This window comes from Papaver somniferum, chromosome 2 (genome assembly GCF_003573695.1).
Source record: "Papaver somniferum cultivar HN1 chromosome 2, ASM357369v1, whole genome shotgun sequence".
Taxonomy (NCBI): domain Eukaryota; kingdom Viridiplantae; phylum Streptophyta; class Magnoliopsida; order Ranunculales; family Papaveraceae; genus Papaver; species Papaver somniferum.
In genome coordinates this window covers 211,239,255-211,254,283 of record NC_039359.1, presented here as the reverse complement: position 1 = coordinate 211,254,283, position 15,029 = coordinate 211,239,255, and the positions used below count along the sequence as shown (strand labels likewise).

The following is a 15,029-nucleotide window of genomic DNA, read 5'->3' as shown; positions in this document are numbered from 1 at the left end:
ATTTTGAACGCGTTAAGCAAAATTTCTATGTTTTCGCCCTCAAATTGCTTTCAATTATCAGAAACTAATTGTACAGGAATTCGAAATCTGTAAATGATATTTTCAAATATGGAAGTGAAGACATCTCGATCTCGAATATGTTGGAATGCTTTCACCTCTGCCCACTTTGTAAAGTAGTATGTTGCAACTATTAGGTACCTCCTCTGCCCCGTTCCTGGTATGAATGGACCTACATTGTCTAGGCCCCATTTTGCAAATGACCATACACTTGTTGATGAGTTTAGCGCCACTCCTGGTGCATGTATCCTTTTCCCATGACGTTGGCATTCTTCGCACCGTCTTGATACCTCTTTCGCATCCTCATGCATGTAAGGCCAGTAGTACCCTTGCATCTTTGTGTTTGTGGGCAAAGGATCTTCCACCTCTATGGTTCCCTGTGTCTCCATAGTGTATTTCCTTTAAGATTTTCCATTCCTTCCTTTCGCGTTAGACATCTGAGTGATGGTCCTAGGAAGGATCTTCGATAGAGTACTCCTTCTCTTAGTTCATAATTTGTCGCTCGACTTTTTAACTTATGCACTTCCAATATGTTCCTTAGGACTTAACCTTTTTTCTAAATATAGATGAAGTTGGGTTCTCCAATCTTCGTCTTTACCTGCATGCTCCTCTTCTGCGTCATCCACTATCATTACGTCTGTGTCATCTTCTTTTTCTTTTTTGATTGACGGTGAAGTGAGCGTCTGTATCTTTATATACCTTGCGGTTGGATCTATCAACATAGAAGAAATAAAAACCAGTGTGTCTGAAAATCGATTATCTTTCCTACATATGTGCCTCCAACTTATGCTTGGCATTTTTGTTGATAACTCTTCAACGAGCTTCTTGTACTTCTGTAAAGATGGATCGTTTGTACTATATACTCCTTATATTTGACGTGTTACCAATTGTTACTAACTTGTTATTCTAGCGTCTTCTAGCTTCATTTCGATTGCTAGTTGTAATACGTGCACCACTGCTTCATATTCGGTTTCATTATTGGTGGATGCAAACTCAAACCTAAATGAGTAAGCCATTCTTACTCCTTTTGGTGAAATGAATACTATTCCAATTCCGTTTCCTTCTCCATTTGATGATCCATTCACTAGTATCTCCCATCTATTTGAGTTACGATCTGTTAGCAAGTCTTTAGGATTTCCTTGTTCTTCATCTATATCCATCATCTCTTCTACATTTTCGTCTTCTTCTAATGGAAATTCTCCAAGAAGTCTGCGATAACTTGTGATTTTGGTGAAGATAGTATTTCATACTTGATCCCAAAATGGCCTACCTGTGAATTCCATCTTTCTATTCTTACTGATCTTTTCGGATTCTTCATTATTGATTCAATTAGGACTTTTATCAGTACTTTAATCTTGTGGGATTGAAAGTGAATTTGGAGCTTTTGTGTTGCATAGACTAATGCAAGGATAAGCTTCTCAATCTTTGAGTAATTTTTTTTCTGCGGCATTGTAGGTTTTTCTTATGTGGTATATTGGCTTTTCAACCCCTTGATCCAAGCGAAGCAAGACAACACTTAATACGTGCGGTGTTGATGCTAGATATATTAATAACTCTTCTCCTGGCTCCGCTTTCTGCAAAATAGATAAATTCATAATATAGTTCTTAATACTTTGTAGTGCTTTCTCGCGCTCTTCTCTCCATTCGAGTTTGTCCCATTCTTTAAGATGTTGAAAAAGTGTTTGCACTTGTCTGATGAGCGCGAAATGAACCTCCCTAATGAGGCTAGTAGCCCATTTAACTTCTGCACGTCTTTCATAGTTGCGGGAGATGGCATATCACGAACCACTTGCACCTTTTCTGGATCGACTTCTATTCCTTTCTTTGATACAATGTAACCTAAAAATTTCCCTGATGCTACTCCAAAGATACATTTAGCTGGGTTTATCTTCATCTTATATTGCCGCATCTGTTCAAATATCTCTCTCAAGTTTTCAACATGATAATTATCCTTTTTGATTTTCACCAGCATGTCATCTACATATACTTCTAATGTCGTGTGCACCCATTTCGAACAACTTTTCTACCATTCTTTGATATGTCGCACCTGCATTTTTTAAACCGAAAGACATTCGAGTATAACAATAAAATTCTCTTGGCGCGAAAAAAGTCGTGTGTTTTTGATCTTCTTCAGCCAACGGGATATGATTGTACCCTGAATATCCATCCATTAGTTTCTTTCGTTTCTTGATGCTGCTTCTACCATTTGTGGTATATCTGGGAGCAGGAAGCTGTCATTTGGGCACTTTTTATTCAGGTCACTGAAGTCGATGCAGATCCTTATTCCCTTATTTTTCTTTGGTACGACCACCATGTTTTCTATCAATTATGGGTATTTTGCTGGTCGAATTATTCCCGCGTCCAACATTTTCTACAACTCTGCCTCTATTTGAGGATGATATGTTGTTGTTATCTTCCTTATCCTCTATTTGAATGGCCTTGCATTCTCATTGATATCTAACTTGTGACTTGCAATATTAGGATCTATACATGTCATTTCGTCCATGCTCCATGAGAAGACGTCTTTGTATTCCTGCAAGAGATTGTTTGTTCTTTCTTCTTCTTCTTTGTCCATCTTTGTTCAAATCTTTAATATCTTTGGTTCTTCTTCCGTTCTAACATTTATGTCTTTTGTCGGCTCTGCTGCGGTGAAATTTGCTTTTGGTTCTCCTAGTGGTGATGGTTCCTTTATTTTATGCATCGGTTCACCTTATTTTTCTGGGATTTCGCTTGGTATATCTTTTCCTTCCTGTGCTCTTATCATTAGTATCCTTAGTTCCTCTTCTTTTTTTAATTCTTTCGCCTTCCTCCATTTATCTTTTCGCTTCTTCGCGCGTCCTTCATAATTCTTTACATCTATTTGACTGCAGACTTTCGCACTCCTAGTATCTCCTTTGATTTCACCTATTCCACTTGGTATTGGAAAACACACGCACTGATGAAAAGTTGACGCTACTCCTTTGTCGCATGTACCCATGGTCGTCCCAATAGCATATTGTATGGTGATTCCACGTCCACTACACACAAGGTTATATGCATTTCTATTTATCCTAATAATATTCGCATGGTTATCTCACCTTTTGGTTTTGTTGTCGTTTTATTAAAACCATGAATGTTGTATGTTGAAAGCGTCATATTTGCATCCTTGTATCCCATACTCTTGAATGCGCGGTAAAATAAAATATCCACCGAGCTACCTGTGTCTACTAGGGTTCTATTTATCGCCCATTCTTATGTCGCTTTCGCACCGTCATTTCTTTCTTTTCGCGTTGCGGTTACTGTAACCACCAGGAGATCTGTTCGCCTCAAGTTTTCTTTCGGTATCTCATCTGTTGTGAATGTTATCCTCTGCTTTTCCCATTTTTTCAAGCGAGATAGTTTTTCCACCGTCATGATTTTCCTTCCTTCAAATTCGCGCTTGTGTATTTTTCCTGTGGTTCCTGCATGAAAATCATTGATAGCCGTTTTTGTTATTGAGTTACATTGTATATTCCTGCTTCCCTCTGTTGCTCTGATGATTCTTACTGCTTTCATTTGTTCTCTTTGTGTTTTAACATCTACCTTGCTTTTGCAATTGTTCTTCTGTTGGATATGTTCTTGGACTTTTCTAGGTTCATTACTTTTTTCATCCATCTGTCCGGAATCAATGATTTCACCAAATTTCTTAGAATAATATCTTCTCTTGACGAACTAAAGAACTGAAACTGTTATGAATGAAAATAACCTTTTGAGATGTAAATTTTTGGTTTGTTTTTATTGATCTAAATTTTTAAGCCTCTAAAAAATTGGTAACAATACGATGAAAAACAAAGAATAATTTTGTGTGTTTTTTGAATCAATATCATTGATAGGGTATATCATCCTCCCTATTTCTAGCGCCAAAATGTTGTTGTGAGAAATCTCATAACTACACCCTAAGTAAAATCTGTAAAACAATCTAATAAATCTTCATAAGAATCTCAAGAACTTTTATTAAAATCTTAGAACGAGTACAAAGATATGAGAAAACCCTAACTTGGGAAGCAAATAATCTTTCTCTCTCCTAAATATCCTGTCTAATCTCTCTAAAAAGATCCCCCCTCTTTACAAAGGCGCTCGACTTCTTATATAGGAGTTTACATAGTGGAGTACAGCTAATAAAGCCCCTTATTTCGGATCTGACGTGCGTTACTGTCGCATAGGGATTTACCATTGATGCACAGTTTCTTTACTGCCACATAGATCTTCACACTTTATTCGTGATTAGGTGACATCATCTGGTTCTTCATCTTGAATATGTTATGTGCGGTCCTATTCGCTTACCACTTGAGGAGTTACTTCGCATAGTAAGCAAGTGTGCGGTATTTTGTACCCACAGGCCCTTTCACATCCAAGCGGGTGCAGTCTTCATCGCCTTCTCCTATCCTTAGGGAGTCAAGAAATGATTTCCCGTCTAGTTTACGAGAAAAGAATTTCTTAAAATAATCCTCATACCCAGTTGTTCTGAACAAGGCAGGTGTCTATGGTGTGATCATGCTAGGTATTGGACCTATTTCCCTATCTTCTTTTGGGTTATGAAATGTTGCAACTGAGAGCCTCTCCTTCGTTAAGTTTATTGTTGCTCGGTGCTCCACACTACGGTAAATGCTCATAATCTGCCATGCACAAGGAAGCAACAAAGATTTGTCAAAACTCAAGTAGTTTTTCTAGACTTTGGATAATTCGATTTTATTAACTCTTCTTACCTCTTAGGCATCTCCAATATTCATTAGAAAGGCATTGGGTAGATGTTTAATTGGAACCCATATGTTTTCTTTTTTAATCTGTAATCCATCCACTTCGTTGAGTTGTAGGAGGATCGTCAAACCGCCAGGATCTGGATGCGGTGTTAAGCCGATGAAGTTTTCTGTTTGAGGGCAAGGAGGATAATAATTTATCCTCATTTGTTGTATCCCTCCTCTGAACAACTCTGCCATGACTCTAGTCTCCATTTTTAAAGCCTTCCCCATCAACTCAACGAGAGTGGAGACAAGTTTACTCAACTCTGATGAGTATGATTCAATTGTCTCCCTGCGAGATGAGATAGTTAAATTTCCCAGTTATAGAATCATTCGCACACAACCTGAAAGTTTTAAACATTTTAAGTTATGCTTGAATGATGAATGGTACTACTAGAGATAGATTGAAACCAAATATTCTGATTTCATTTGCAAAGGGCGAGCGCCTCTGGCGCTTAAGCTCAAAAGGCCCACTAAGCCTAGGACCAGCGCCTAGCATAAAAAGGGGCCAAGGCGAGGCGACACGGCCAACTTTTTTTTTGTTTACTTTCTGGGCGCCCTAGCTAGGCGAGGGCTTGGAGACTCGCCTCTCCCAGCGCCTTTTACAACATATGCCTCATTACAACCCTCCTCAATACCTAGGCTTGCTATTCCCTTGCATCATTACTTCAATATTATGTAGAAATGGGAATATTGCACTGACATGGAAAGAAAAATAGACAGAGATCGAAGTAACCTGAAAGGTATCGGGATTTTGGGAAATAGCCTACGCTTCCTCATATGTTGAGGAAGAGTTTGCATAAAAAATATATCAGCCCAAAAGTTTTTGGTCTTCGGAATGAACAAAGGCTTGTATGAATCCTTCCAGGTCTCCTTCCTGAAAAAATTCTTCTTCCCATAAAATGTCACTTTCTCCACCAATAAAATGTCAACTCTGTAGTTGCAGGAAAACCTACAACCACAACCCGATGTATCTAAACAATAACCTAAGTAATCATAATGAATTCTTTTATTAATTATCAAGGTTTATAATTGGATACAGAGGATTACAATGACTTTACTTTCTCTCCAAATAAACTTTCTCTCTCCTAGTTTCTTGTCTAACTCACACTAAAGATCTCTCTTCTATGTGATGACTTCTTTCCTTTATATAGGATTCCTCATTGTGGATGACAGCTAAGAGACCCATTATTTTCGGAATCACTGTGCGTTACATTCGCTCATGTACACTCACTCATTCTCGCACAACTTATACTTCACATAGATCATCACACTTTACTCGTGACTTTGTTGACATCATCCAATACGTCACTTCAACTTCACCGTATTCGATTGTCCTCGCTTACACCAGATAATCCTTACTTCGAATACTTATTGATATGTGCGATATTTCATTCCTACATTTTGCCTCTTCTCATTTCGCTTACGTTGTGAATTGAGCGACGTGAGAAATTTCCATCCTATAATATCACATGTATATATGTTTTCGTATTATATCTTGCCGACATTCCTCTGGAATTCCAGTTTTCCTTAATTACGCGTGTGTTTTTAACCACTTATTATCTGACACGTCCTTTGAACCGCCTATTTTTATCCGTTCATTCCTCGCATTAATGAAATGGAATCGCGAAAAATGGGACTAAAGTTTCCTTATATGTCTTCTTTCGTCTTCTTCTTTTTACTTCCTACTTTCTTGTTTCATCTTATCTGCTACTGCCTTCACTGATCTTGATTTTGTCAAAACTAAAACTTATTTCACCAAATAACTTACTTCTTTTACTCATCTTCATTCTCATTCTAAAAATGGCTCATGCTGATAAGAAGATGGAGACATAATTCAACAGGTTAAAGGACGAATTCCATTCGAGAGGTTACTCACTTTCTCTTCCTTCATCATTTAACTATTCATCCAAACTCAATCATTATTTGATCAACTCCGAACAATGTAACAATCAAAAAGTTATTGTTTCATTAGGACAACTTTCTATTCTTCAAATTCCCTTGTTCAACTCAGAAATTCCCCAATTCTATGAAATTCTTGCTGATGATCGATTCGCACAGGGAATATTCCAACTAAGTGGTGGTGCGATCAGAATAGCATTGGAATATTCTCGTCGTGCAGCTGGTTTAGAGACCTCTTATCCTTATGAGGTGCGAAATGAATCGCATCGTGACAAGGTCATTGATTCTACCGAATATACTTTTGATAACTTCTTCAAAAATTACTATGTTGCAATTATGAAAATCAATTCAACTAAATGGGCCGTTCACTTAAGAAAAAAGATGGTATCGCTGAAGATAATAAGATCATGCGAGATGTTGATTGGAATGATAAGTCTAACAGTTCTGCTCGCAGATCTAATGACTCAAGTTGGCTTAATTGCCCTGTCATTCTATAGGGTCCTTATATTTCTGGTAAAGCTGAGGATGTCTCTGATATTCCACTTCCCGAAAAGTTTTTTTCTTATCAACCTTAGGAATTTGTACTTTCCGAAGCTGAGACAAAGAAAGTGGTATGGGGGCTTCGCATAAATGTTCTCAATCTCGCATAATTTCCTTCCAATTTCTTATTTTCCTATTCCTTTTGCAGGCTGCTAAGAGGGCCAAAACTTTACACAATGTATCATCTTCGCGGAATAATAAAGTAAGACTTCAAGTAAGGGTAAGAATATTCCTAAAAGGCATACGTCTAAGTCTTCATCAAAAACGACATCTTCAATGGATGATCTCTCTAGGAAGCGTAAAAGATATGATTCTTCTTCAAGTTCGGAGTCTAGTGAGGACGACATTCTTGCTCCTGAGGATTTATCAGTTTCCTCTTTTTTGAAAGAGTTATCCAATCTTTTTGCTGGAGATCTTTTGACTGTTGTTGACAATGAAGAATTGAATCATGCCTTTGGAATGGTTTCTAAAATATGCGATGCTCCTACTTTAGATGATCCATCTCTTCGTGGAGCCGCCTCTGCAATAAATCCAAAACTCCAGTTCACAATCGGCTCTTTGGTAATATTTGGAACTTTATCTTTTGTCTTTTCTTTAGTCTTGCTTTATTCCTAACCGTAATACTTCCTTTCATTCTCGCAGGGAGACTGTTTATCTTATGTAATCTCCTCAGACTATCAAAGGAAACTTATTAAGCTTGAGAAAGAAAATGCTGAGCTTAAAATTGAGAATTCGACCAATTCTGGTTTGATTCGCAGAGCCCGAGAAAGAAATGATGAACTCATTGGTATGTAGCCTTTACTTTCCTTGTTCTTCTGTTTTTATACGATAATTCGCATTTCTTATTTTGTTATATTCGCAGACCTGTATAACCTTTCGGATGAGGCTGCCAATCTCCCTGATGATGAGACCCTTTTAGAACACCTTAATTCTTCTTTAAATAACTATCCCAACCAAGGATCTGAAAATCTGAGTTCGGAAGAGTTAAGACTGAAATATGCTGCTCTTAGAAGAACCATAAATATTCATGAAAGCCAAGAAAAAATTCAAATTTTGGAAACGAAGAAGAATAAGCTTATAAATGAGAAATATGAGATTTCTCTTAAGGGTGCGAAAGCACTAAAAAAAATTCCAAGAATCCATTATTGAGGTTCAAAAAGAACGTGATTTAGCTTTGAGCGAAAAAAACATACTTGTCGAAGAAAGAAATTTAATTCGCTCTCAGCTTCTCATAGAAAGTGAAGCTGAATTTAGTTGGGCTGTTACGGTTCTGAATGATGCTAGAGAGGATTTATCTATAAACGTGAGTCTTCAAGATGAACATTCCACACTGATTAAAGATATTATTTCCAATTATGAAGGTCAAATGTTGCTCTTTTAATTCTTGTCTTTTCTTTGAGAATAACATCTTATATATATATATATATATATATATTTATATATCCTAACGTGCTCATTCATATTTCGCAGACAAGGAGAAGAATTATCTTCAGAGGATTGGAGAATTAGAAACTTGCTTAGCTTCAAAAGAAAAAGATTTATCTGCTCGCAACTCCAAGTATCGGCAATTGAAGAAGAATTTTTCCATCATGGTTTCAAATAATAGTAATGATGCTAATCGTGCTCGCGAAGTTGCTGTTAAGAAAGTCAGCATTGAGAAAAACATTCCTCTTACAAAGTATAAGTTTCCAGAAATCCCTGACAATGAACATATTTCTGATATTTCGGATAGTGAGGGAGAAGATGAAGAATCTGAAGAAGAAATAAGCGGTTCTGAGGCTGAGCGAGACGAAGAAAAAGAAGATTAATCATTTTCACTTGTTGTAAATTCTGTTTTTTTTTTTTGTATTTTCCTTCTGTAACCTTAAAAACATGCATTTTTTGAGCATTAATTTTCACTTCTTTAATATAAATTCCCTTTGTTCGCATTCGCTTCCAAAATATCATTCTCTCGCATGTATACGAGTCTATCAAATGGGGAAAATAACACTCCCTTTGCATTCCCATTCTTGCCTCTGTTAATTGACACAACTTGATAGACTTAGTATGATTAATGTTATTTTATAGTTCTTCATGCGTTTGGTGCGAATGCGTTCGCAGTACTCTTTTTGCTTTGTGAGTTCCTGCAAAACAAAATTAGTTTAAAATTTTATGTTTCTCACAAGGTCTTATTTTGACTTCCTATGTAAAGGTCTTATCTTGCCTTAATTCTGTGCGACGAGATCGCAGGAGGTCTTTACACTGTAGTGTATCGACCCATTGATCTCGTCTTATCTTTTTTCTTGTATTATCACCTCTTTAGGTTTTTATTGCATAAATATGACAAGTCTTAATACTCCCTTGAGTAAAAAGTCTTATGACATTTACGTCTTTTGACACAATTTAGCTTCTTAATGGAGGGTGTCGTCCTTATCTTCCCCCTGGTTGCCCCCTCGAGGAAGCTTACCTCTACTGGGTTAAGGTTATGGCTCTTCCCATCCGGTAATCCAACAACCAGTTGATTTCGCAGTCTCACATCCCACTACCGATAAGGTTTATGGTTGCGAGACCGCACCCTGAGAGGGGAATCTTCGGACCGAGTGCATCATAGTCAGGACTTGTCAAGAGTGGCAAGGTACGCTCCAGACTCCCCAGGCACTCTTGACTCAACAGTGTACCTCGACGCCCTGATCGAGTTTCTGCACTCCTTAGGAGAGACTTTCTCACCTTAGTCTCTTAATCTAAGATCATTATCTTAGACTAAAAATTTAAGGTACCTCTCTCGGATGGGCATTTTTGTTTATTCTCACCCAAAATCTCCATGACTCAAGTTACAGGGTCGGTATAGCTTTCCCTTGAGTCATGCTTTCTAGGTTTCTCCGACTATGCGTGCGATAGGTCTTACTTTTTGCGTCTTGCATTTATGCGAACTAGGTTGCACGCCACATTCAGATTCCTAGTCTATCTTGATAAAAATTATCATTTCTGGTGCCTTTTATTAAGGTCTTATTATAAAGATTTTGATTTTTCTTTTCTTGACACGGTATCACTTCAAGAAAGTAGAATTTGTCATTCCATTTTCAATTTCTGAGTTTATACAACTCTAGTACATATATTTTTTATCAACTTGTTTCTCATAAAGAAATACATGTGCATTCCCCATATTACTCACTTATCCCCTTCAGTTTTTGTATTTCCTTAAGCTCGCAGATGCTTTGCAAAATATTATTTCGCATAACCCTTTCAATCTCCTTTGTGCGATAACCATCACACCCTTCATTTTTGTCTTGAGAACACAACTTCTGCCTCTGAATTCTTCCTCCTTTTGTAGAATTAATATTTCTGGTTCGCTTAATATCGCTATTCGCAGAAAATCCTGCTCCAGTATTCTGCTTATCTGTTTGTCCAACTTGATATACTGCGTCCACCATTAACCTCTCAGCTCTTTGACTATCTGCAGCATGCTTTTTCCAATTCCTTCGTTTACTCTCTCTTTCTTCGCACTTATCAATGTCAATTTCTTGACAATTTCTACTTTCAATTGTATCTCCTCTTAAAATACCAACACCCTGGGGTAAAGGAAATTTTATGCACTGGTGAAATGTCAAAGCCACACCCAAGATACTGTGCATCCATGGTCTTCCAATCAGAGGTTATAGGGTGATTCGACATCCACAACACAGAATACAATTTATGTTGGCATATTCTGAAGAAGATTTCTCATTGTGACCTCGCCTTTTGGCTTGTTCGCAGTTCCATTGAAGCCATAAATTTTATACATTGAAGGAATCAATTCGCCGTCCCTTCCACCCATGGTTTTGTATGTAGGATAAAAGAGAATGTCGACAGAGATTCCGGGATCTATAAGTATTCTATTTATTCCTAAGTGTTTGCTTCATCTTCCTCATCATCTTCTACCTTTGCTTTCGGATTAATTCCTAATTTCACTACTAATGGACATTCATACGATTCCCCTCCTCTTGGTGTTTCTTCTGCACTAAATGAGATAGTCTGTTTTTGCCAATCCTTCAATGGTGATACTTTCGCAAGATTGAGAATTTCTCTTCCATCAGTATCTCTGTCTCTATACTCTTTGTCAAATTCTGCTTGATCTGCACTACCCATGGCTATTAGCTTTTGTTTTATTTCTGCAATGTTTCTTCCTTGATTTCCCTGCGATTTACTCACAACAGCATTTGTCAGTCTTGGGAGTAAACTTGCATTTCCACCTTTCGCATCAGGTACTGCAATTGGGTATGACTCCATATCTCTTTTCTTTTCCTCAAGTGCTATGTACTCCTCTTGAAATTCGCGCAACTCTGACATTGTTATTGTATCCTTTATCCTGAAGATTTGTGTATATAATAAATCTGTAGCGAAAAGAACATTGATAAATGCAAGAATAAGGTGTTTCTCATCCACTCGTCTTCCCATTTCGCTACACATGGTTCTCCAACGTGTTGTTAGATGAAGCAAACTATCATTTGTTCTTCAGAGAAGTCCAAATGCCGTCTCAATCCCTGGTCTTGACAGATTATTGTTGATATATTGTCCTAAAAAGACGTTCTGTAAATGGTGAAATGACCCAATGGATTCTATTGGTAGTCCTTCAAACCATTTCAGAGCTTCCCCTTCCAGGATCGCAGCAAAATATTTACACATTACTGCATCATTGTTTTCCCACTGCAATAAAGATCGGGTGTAAGCTTTCACGTGTTGTATTGCACAGGCGCTTCCATCAAATATGCTAGTGAACACTGGTAAATTGCACTTGGACGGTATCACTTCCCTTTGAATCTGCCTTGTAAAGGGAGTTTTCCCAGCTTCCTCCACTGCTTCCTCCAGTTGTCTCATTCCACCATTTCTTTTCGCAGTCATCATTTCTCTTAATTCCGCCATTTCTTTAAGAATTTATTCACTGAAGCTTTGATCTATATCTTTGCGCATATGTCTTTTTAATCTTGCTTGCCTCAGTATATTATCATGATTATTCTGACATACTGCCTCTTGTATCTCATATTCTTCAGCTTCTTCTCTTCTTCTCCTACGCCTTTCAATGTTCATTTCGATCTGTGCTCTATCATGTCGTTCCTCTTCATCTGTGCGATCATGTCGATGTCTTGAAATTTCTATTTCTTGTGGTGCAACCCATACTTGTTCTATATCCTCCATGCGATGACGTTCGCGCCGCCTTACTCGATTATCATGATTATTTTGACGTAATGCTTCTTGCAATTCTCTCTCTTCAATTTCTTGCCTTCTTGTTTGTCTGTCTCTTTCATTTCTCGCACGTGTAACTTCTCTTTCGCGCTTGTTCTCTTCTCTCAACATTTCTATTCCATGAAATATCATCTATCCTTGCCTCGGATCCTCTTCTTCTCTTTCAAAATTATTATGTGTGCAACGTAGAAGTTCACGCGGATGCTCATATCGATTAGTTCCCAAATCTTGAGCTACATCCCTTCTCCTTTGTTGGTCCTGTTGATTATCATCAACTTGCATGTTTTCATCAATGGCTTCCATGCGTTGTCATCGCCTAGTATCTTCTTGATTAGATCGACTTTGTGTTGATGAACTCCGGATTGATCTCGACTTTGATCGTGTAGTGCTTCTTGATCTCTGTTCTAGCAATCTAAGATTCTCTTCTCTTAAGTCATCATTCTGACGTATCAAATTCTCACGCTCTTCACCTTCTCTTTGTCGTTCTGCAATCAATCTTTGTCTAAGTTCTGCAATTGTCATATTCTCATCATTCCCCTCAATCCTTCCTGCATTCCCAGTTCTTTGTGTTTCCTCTTCTGTTGAACTTGTGTGCGAAGTATGAACGATCACTCTATCATAATCAATATCATTATTCCGCTCTTGTTCACGCTGAGGTCCAATTGAATTTTCGGTTCCTTGATTTTCTCTTACTCTTTCTTCTTATTGGTCAAGATTTGTAATTCTTCTTCTTTCAGCAATTCTATTACTCCTTCTGGCTGTTGTTCCCTGTTCAATAGTAGATCCAAGTCACACCATCTTCAATTTCCAGATCTTACTTTTTCCAAGATTCTATGAATTTACTACCAGGAATTATCACCCAAAGCTGTTTCTGGCGCCAATGTATCTAAACAATAACCTAAGTAATCATAATGAATTCTTTTATTAATTATCAAGGTTTATAATTGGATACAGAGGATTACAATGACTTTACTTGCTCTCCAAATAAACTTTCTCTCTCCTAGTTTCTTGTCTAACTCACACTAAAGATCTCTCTTCTATGTGATGACTTTTGTCCTTTGACAGCTAAGAGACCCATTATTTTCGAAATCACTATGCGTTACATTCGCTCATGTACACTCACTCATTCTCGTACAACTTATACTTCGCATAGATCTTCACACTTTACTCCTGACTTTGTTGACATCATCCAATACGTCACTTCAACTTTGCCGTGTGCGATTGTCCTCCTTACATCAGATAATCCTTACTTCGCATACTTATTGATATGTGCGATATTTTATTCCTACAACTTCATGGTTCACCACCTACATCATAAAACTCTATTTACTTGTTAATAACACCTATACCTCATATCATATGTCAGCATCTCTATTCCTACCAACTGACCAAAATTTTTTTTACAATCCATATATCCATAATATATATACCTGAAAGAAACCCCATTCTTTGAAGCAGAGTGAAGCCTCTCCAATAACTCTCCACCGATGGGTTCTGGTGACAGTACTTTATGCAAATCGATAACAGGTACTGATTGATCTATCATAGACGTAACCGTGACATTATGATCACCTAAAGGTTCCTGGTCATTGCGTATGTATCGAGGCGGGACTTGTACAAGCGATTGTTTGGCTACCAATTCTTGAACACTAGGAACAAACAATGAACTACCTGCTAGCTTTATTATTTTTGGTGTCTCCATGAATCTTCAAAACAGCTAGCAGCTTCCTAATCGTATTGATGAAACCTCCTCTGCTATATATTAATTAGAGTAAGAACTCACTTGCACACTCTCTCTAATGTTCTGTCTATCCTTTTGGTGCACTACGATTTATTTGTGGTTCTTGGGTGTTTATCATCATTTTCGCAGCATGTACTAATAATTCAGTAACCACAAAATAGAGAATATCTTGGCATATGTTTCAGATTTTTCTCAAGGAAGCCGGTGGAGTGGTGCACATCAGTAATGCGTCATTACCAACATATGAATCCTGCACGGGACCAGTTTTGCATCTTGAGGATCATCGAATTTGTGGCTCTCTTGGATGGAAAGATAATGTCGTATCTTTGAGAAGAATCATATCTTCTAAACAAATGCTGATTTAGGTGTTGAGGTGAAATCCTTAGTATTATCTTGGACTAGTGTTGCCGGTAGAAGAGTGCACTTAAACTTTGGGAGTTCATTCCTCAATGACTGGGATTCTATCTTCCCGTAATGTCTCTAATTTTTCTTTGGGAAACTTAATAAAACGCCCATGTGGGGAAATGTAATTCAAAAAGTGCCCACGTTGTTTTGATAAGTTATTAAATGCCCATGCCGTTGGAAAAATCGTCAGGCCTCGTTAACTTAGTAAAACCTCTTAGACTTGGTCAATTTCTCCTTAGAGGAGATAAATTTTGATGGGCGCAATTACAAAACTGCCCATTACCCTCAATATTTGATTATCATCTTTTACCGTCCACATGTTTGATTAATTGACGGCTCAAGATTTAGTTGAGAAGATTGCTACACGTGTGCAACAAAAATGCCCATCTTACCATTCGTTGGAAACAAAAAATCTAGGGTTTTTCCTT

The 15,029-nt window shown here is 37.7% G+C and overlaps 1 protein-coding gene and 1 long non-coding RNA gene across 2 annotated transcripts; one reads left to right on the top strand and one right to left on the bottom strand.

Annotated features, from left to right (window-relative positions):
* Nucleotides 1-13,399: 13,399 nt before the first annotated feature.
* LOC113350430 (codeine O-demethylase-like) lies at nt 13,400-14,364 on the bottom strand. Its single transcript, XM_026594565.1, has 2 exons — nt 13,886-14,364; nt 13,400-13,762 (listed from the first exon to the last, which is right to left on the bottom strand). The coding sequence occupies exons 1-2, from the start codon at nt 14,155-14,157 to the stop codon at nt 13,756-13,758; spliced, it is 279 nt and encodes a 92-aa protein (XP_026450350.1). The 5' UTR covers nt 14,158-14,364; the 3' UTR covers nt 13,400-13,755.
* LOC113350431 lies at nt 14,092-14,764 on the top strand. Its single transcript, XR_003360834.1, has 2 exons — nt 14,092-14,226; nt 14,382-14,764. It is a non-coding gene; the product is annotated as an uncharacterized LOC113350431 (long non-coding RNA).
* The last annotated feature ends 265 nt before the right edge of the window (nt 14,765-15,029 follow it).